The following is a 6,562-nucleotide window of genomic DNA, read 5'->3' as shown; positions in this document are numbered from 1 at the left end:
GTGGCCAGGGAGCCTCCGCAGCTGCAGCAGTAGCGGTACCAGGACGCAGACTCCCCGGTTCCAGAAAGTGCTCTTCCCCGTGGACTTTGTCCGCACCTTAACGACACCTTGACCCAAGGCTCCTTGAGGTTTACAAAGTGTGTTTTCCCCCACAAACCCTGAGAAGTAGAAAGTTGTGCGGTTTCCATTCTCCCATTTTACAGAGGAGGAAACTGAGTCCTAGAAAAGTTAAATGACATGCCTATAATCTGTGAAAACCAGGCATTTAAAAACCAGGTAAGACAGAGGATTAGAGAGTGGTGGAAACTCAAGTTCACAAAGTCTGAGTTTCGCTTGTGACTTAATATGTTAAAGAATTTCTCAAAATAGCAAGCTCCTCTATTGTATTTCCAGATAGACAACTTGACAGCTTTTCAAAGACACATCTCTTTCGTAAAAATACGGTGTATTCATATTGCCCAGGGATTCAAAATTTTTAAAATGCTTAATAAATTTTTAGCTAAGTGAAATTAGGCTCCGGTTAAAAAAAATCCAAACAAAACCCCATTTATCACGTTCACAGAACAAAGTCCTGTGCTTCCACTAGGATACAATTGGTTTAATTGTTAATTATGTTAAGCATTACATTAATGCTTGGGAGTCAGGAAGACCTATCTTTCTGAGTTCAAATATCACCCAAGACACATACCAGCTGTGTGGACTCTGGGGGAGTCACTTTACCCCGTTTGCCTCAGTTTCCCCATCTGGAAAATGAACCAGAGAAGGAAATGGCCAGCCACTCCAGTATCTTTGCCAAGGAGCCCTCAAAGAGGGTCACAAAGAGTCAGATGTGACTGAACAAGAAAGAACCTGAACAATTTACATTATGTTAAAACTTATTTGTGCCAAGTCCTTCTTGTTCCTTCTTGGAGGATCTTGGGATTGCAGATTTAGAACAGAAAGGTATTTTAGAAGTAGAGATAATATTTAATAACTGACTCTCCAAAAAAAAAAAAAAGACAAGTAGAGCAGTTTTAAATTTAATCTGCATTATTAACATGACTTCTACCACTTAAGTCTAGTTTCAGACAACAAAACAAGTCCTGACTTGTGCCTTCTAATTTCTTTTCTTTTTTTTTTTTTGTCTTCTAATTTCTAAGGAAATTTTAACAATCAACTCTCTCAGGCTGGAAGGAGCTGGCTATCGCATGTTCCTGCTAGATCTCCTTCACACATATGTTAAGTGAGAGAGTTGGGATTCCAATCTAGACCAGGGATTCTCAAGTCTGAGGTTTTGTTTGCAGCTTTTTTTTTTTTAACCCCAGATTGCTTCCCTACCAACTGATTCAAACTAGACTGGTACCTGGTGCCCAGGATGAGAACAGTTTTATAATGCCATTTACCCTCAGTCTGGGTGAGAGGAGCATGGCAGCAGAACTGACTAGAACTCTGAGCAGCTCCATTAAAATCATTACAAATCTGTGGGATCTGTGAGATGGAACAGAGCTTGGGGGTCTTTCAGCCTGACACCCATATGGTACAAAAGAAGAACATGAGACCTCGAATAGCTAGAGGCTGGTGAAGCCAGAACCCACATCTCTCTATTTTCAGTCCTCATTAGAGCAGGGGTGATTGGTGTGGAGCACTGGGGGATGATAACCTCATCTCCTCCACCCACATTTGGGAGTTCTGGACTCCTGTTACAGTAGAGGAAGAATCCGCCTAGGGGTCTCTGGCTCTCTGTTATTGCTGATATCAAAGATTCTTCCCCCAACAGAAGGGACACACATTTCCCTGGGGGCCAAGCAATGAGCAAATGTAAATTGTCATCCCAGTTTGTGGGAATAACAGCACCTTCACAAGAGTACCACAGCTAAGAAAAGGACACTAGCAATATATATATTTTTTAAAAGCTTGCGATTCAGTTGACAAGATGAATACTTTTTGGTTCTATTCTGAGCAAAATGTAAAGGATCTTCTATTTTATGCCCCTACTAGATTGTAGCGTATTTTCAAAATTTGTTGGGTTTTTTTTTCCCAGCACCTCATATGCAGTAGAGGAGGAATTAATATTAAACAAAAAGGAAAAGTACTTAAGTAAAAGAGGATTGGTAATTTATTTATTTAGCAGTATTTCTTTAGCTCTGTGTTTGTATTCCTGCAATTTCCTAGTGTCTGATCTGGGATCCTCTAAAGCTAAATGTGGTTGTCAAACCCAAATAGAAACCCCATGGTTTTAGAAAGCTACAAATGAACATTCTTTGTTGTAGTGTATTTTTATTTATTTTGTTAAACATTTCCCAATTCCATTTTAATCTAGTTAGGAAACCAGGCAGCTTGAGTAGGCTTTGAGTTGGACCCCTTGTGTAGGATTCTAGATTTAGGGCTGGGAGGGAATTTAGAGGTCATCCAGCCCAACCTCCTCATGCTACAGATGAGAAGACTGAAGGATATCAGAGGAGTGAAATATTTGTAAAAAGCTTAGCCCAGTAACTGGCACAAAGCAGGTGCTTAATAAATGCTTATTCCCTTCCCCCTTTCTCCATTGTTTCACCACCATTCTGCTCTCTTTAGAGACAGGCCTCTTGCCTTTTATAAAGCACTGTAGATAGAAAAAAGAAAGGTACTTGGGAAAATTTTAAAGTTGTCTATAACCACCCCTGTCTTATTCTAAGTTTAATGGGCCAAGTGGGAATGATATGGGCTATTTAATTCTTTCTTGGTTGATCTCCAAGGATTTAATTTTCCATAGATTAACAGATTCTTTCTCTCTACCCATCTCTCTCTCTCTCTGTTTCTCTTTTTTTCTCTCTCTGTCTTGCATTCACTTTTTCTCTCAGAAATTTGATTGACTTTACTCATCTAATGAACCAAGGACAGTGACTAGAAAATCACATGGTGCAGAAGAGCATGGAGGTCCCAGAGAGGGTCTGCCTTACAGCCTTCTGAAGAGCCAGCACTTCTGGGGCATGTTGCCTGTTGGCAAGAGTTAAATTCCAGCTGTTTGGGTGAGACAAGCATGTGTTCGGCAATGGCCAACAGCAGGGTAGTGGGGTGGCAGAAGGTGCTATATGAGCGTCAGCCTTTCCCTGATAACTACGTGGACCGGAGGTTCCTGGAAGAGCTCCGCAAGAATGTCTCTGCCCGGAAATACCAGTACTGGTCTGTGGTCTTTGAGTCTGGGGTGGTGATACAGCAGCTCTGCAGCGTCTGTGTCTTTGTGGTCATCTGGTGGTACATGGACGAAGGTCTGCTGGCCCCACAGTGGCTCTTCGGGACTGGATTGGCTTCCTCCCTCCTTGGCTATGTCTTGTTCGACCTCATCGATGGCGGGACGGGGAGGAAGAAGAGTGGGCGCACCAGGTGGGCTGACCTCAAGAGTGCCCTGGTCTTTATCACCTTCACTTACGGCTTTTCCCCGGTGTTGAAGACGCTGACGGAATCTGTCAGCACTGACACCATCTATGCCATGTCTGTCTTCATGCTTCTGGGTCACTTGATCTTCTTTGACTACGGTGCCAATGCTGCTATCGTGTCCAGTACCCTCTCCCTGAACATGGCCATCTTTGCCTCTGTCTGCCTGGCTTCCCGCCTGCCTCGATCCCTTCATGCCTTCATCATGGTGACATTCGCCATCCAGATCTTTGCCCTGTGGCCGATGCTACAGAAGAAACTGAAGGCCTGTACCCCGTGCAGCTACGTGGGGGTCACGCTGCTCTTCGCTCTCTCTGCCCTGGTGGGGCTGCTGACCATCAGCGGTGTGGGGGCCATACTCTTTGCACTGCTGCTGCTCTCCATCTCTTGCCTCTGTCCTTACTATCTCATCCGCCTGCAGCTTTTCAAGGAAAACATTCACGGGCCTTGGGATGAAGCTGAAATCAAAGAAGACCTATCCAGATTCCTTACCTAGTCTGGGGAGTGCAGGGAACACCCACATTTTATTATTAAAAGATCAGATGCCTCCCCCAGCCCCTGCCAAAGCAGGAATGAGAGGAAGAAGGTCTCTCTTAGAAAGCAGCAGGTTGGAAGATATCTTCGAGAAGAATGAAGTGGCAATGGTTGGTGATAAGCCCTATCTCTCTGTCCTTCAGAGTTCTGGTAGCCTCTCCTGAGTCTGAGCCCTTCCTCGAATAGTGCCAGCTAGCTGCAGGGGCACAGAATCTAGGCAGCCCAGCTCATCCCAACTTTTCAGTGTGTGTCATATTTGCCAGCTAAGTAAAGTTAAAACTTCTTTACTCAAAATCTCAGAATTTCCATAACTTTTTACCACCCTGCCTTTCCAACCATAGCTTATACTGTTCTTTTCTGCTTCATCTTCCCTGGACTACTTTCTCAAGAAGCTGCAGAGGGAGAGTTTAGCGTCTCCCCATCTCCGTTCTCCATCTTCATTGCTGGAGGTGTACCTTTACAAAGAACTCTGTTCTTGGAGTGAGTTTTCCTCATCTGGTGAATCCCTAGCTGTCAGTTGACCTCCAACCCAAATACTACCTATTTATTGTATGGAGGCTTCTCTGATACCTTCCTGGGGTTTCTTAGAGCAGCCTTTGTTGTATACTCATGCATACCATTGTTGTCCAATAGCCCTACCAGACTGTGAGCCCCATGAAGGCAAGGACTATGTGCTATCTGAAATTTGTGTCTCTCTCAGCACCTATCACAGAACTCTGAATACAGGGGAAAATTTAATGTTTATTTAATGAATGAATAGAAAAGAGAAAGATGGTCGGCAAAAATACAACAATTTGTCTTTAACTCTTGGGTTTATGATTCTGTAATTTCTTGGGGGTACTATTCACACTGAGATAGAACCCTGGAAAGCTAGCTGCTGTGTTTATAGAATCATAGAATCTCAGGGTAGAAAGGGGCTTCAGAGGACCTCTAGCCTGTACCTGGAAAGGAATTCCCTCTAAAATATCCCTACACAAGTGGTCATTTAGTCATGGTCTTCCAATGAGCACATTATTATCCCACAAGGCCCCCATTTACACTTTTGAGTTTATCCTGACCTCAAGCCTAAATTTTCCTTCTTGCAATATTGCTCTTAAGTTGACTTTTGGTCAAGTAGAACAACTCTTACTTTTCCATGTGGCAACTCTTTAAATTCTAGAAAGAGCTATCATTCCCATTTAGTCTTCTGTATGCTAAACCATTCTTCCTGATATGCTGTCATTGTCCTTGACTGTTCTGTTCATCCTCCTCTGAATACTCTTCAATTGACCAAAAATGTGTTCCCAGAACTGAACAAGTATCCAAATTGTCTTCTTACCAGTACTGACTGCATCAGAATCATTAGCTCCCTCATCTATGATGGCAGCCAAAGATTCCATTAGCTTTTTTGGTTATCAGACCACAGTACTGTTTAGAGCTTCCTTCAAACAAGGTCTTGATATTAGATCACTTCAATTTATGGAATCTTTTAAAATTGGAATTACTTATTCATTTGAAGTTGATGTCCATGTAAGATAAATGAATTTGCATTGCTTGGTGGAGACTGGGTTATTTCTTTTTGGAAAGATATTTCCAAGAAGTGATTTTGGTCAAGATATTGGAGCAGTGTCTTAAGACATGTCTCTTGGGTGTTCTAAAATATTGAGCTCAGACTCAATACTTCAGTGGATTTTTGATGATTAGGACATAGACTTTTACTACCTGAGGCACTTACTGTAAGATAGTTGAATAAGTTTTTTCATGGGCGACATATGAAAGTGTAGCTCCCATTGTATCTATCCTCTATTGAAGGAACCTTCAGATTCTTCTTCTTAGTACAGAAAATTCCAAACTCTACTCTGATAGTCAAGGCTTTTCCATAATGATCTCCAGTATTCTCCTATATATACCCTATGATACATCCAGATACCTTTGTATTCAGGGATATGTCCTTTCAAACTAAATGGCCCTGGGCACCAGGTAGCAAAGAAGCAGGCCAAAGGATGGGAGAAACAATCTAAATTCCAAATGAGTTGGATAAGTTTATAAATAACAGAATCATAAAGGGGTACTAAATTCTTATATACTTAATCACCTCAGAGAGGATAGTGTTGTAAGAGCACCAGAACAAACTTATAGAAGGTGAGATTTATGCTGGATCTTGAAGAAAAGGAAACCAGGAGGAGGATGTGAGAAGGAAGCACATTCTGAGCATGAGGGAGTGAAGATGCAAAAAATGGGGAGGAGTATCCTCTAAGAGGAACAGCACAATGGCCAGCCAGAGTCAGTAGGCAAAGCAGAAGTAGACTGGAAAGTAAGGAAGGGGCCAGATTTTAAATGTAGGGCAGCCATGTGGCTCAGTGGATTGAGAGCCAGGTCTGGAAATGAGGTTCCTGGGTTCAAATCTAGCCTCAGATACTTCCTAGCAGTGTGACCCTGGGCAAGTCTCTTAACCCCCATTGCCTAGCCCTTTTCCCTTCTCTGCCTTGAAACTGACACTTGTATTGATTCCAAGACAAAATATAAGGGCTTAAAAAAAGCTTTAAATGCCTTAATAAAGGATTTTGCTTTTGGATTTGGAGTTAATGGGGAGCCACTGTAGTTTATTGAGTAGGGGAGTGACATGGTCAGATCTGCACTTGAGGAAGATCATTTT

General features: G+C 42.5%; 1 protein-coding gene across 1 annotated transcript; it reads left to right on the top strand.

Annotated features, from left to right (window-relative positions):
- The first annotated feature begins 2,925 nt into the window (after positions 1–2,925).
- On the top strand, positions 2,926–4,822 carry PIGC (phosphatidylinositol glycan anchor biosynthesis class C). Its single transcript, XM_044657878.1, has one exon. It carries the CDS (start codon positions 2,999–3,001, stop codon positions 3,887–3,889), a length of 891 nt encoding a protein of 296 aa, XP_044513813.1. The 5' UTR covers positions 2,926–2,998; the 3' UTR covers positions 3,890–4,822.
- Positions 4,823–6,562: the final 1,740 nt, after the last annotated feature.

This window comes from Gracilinanus agilis, chromosome 1, assembly GCF_016433145.1.
Source record: "Gracilinanus agilis isolate LMUSP501 chromosome 1, AgileGrace, whole genome shotgun sequence".
NCBI lineage: Eukaryota > Metazoa > Chordata > Mammalia > Didelphimorphia > Didelphidae > Gracilinanus > Gracilinanus agilis.
Note: the sequence above shows the minus strand (reverse complement) of the source record. Positions and strands in the feature narration are given on the sequence as shown.

Coding starts and splice junctions, on each gene's coding strand:
- PIGC (XM_044657878.1), top strand. CDS start 2,999: ATGTGTTCGGCAATGGCCAACAGCAGGGTAGTGGGGTGGCAGAAGGTG.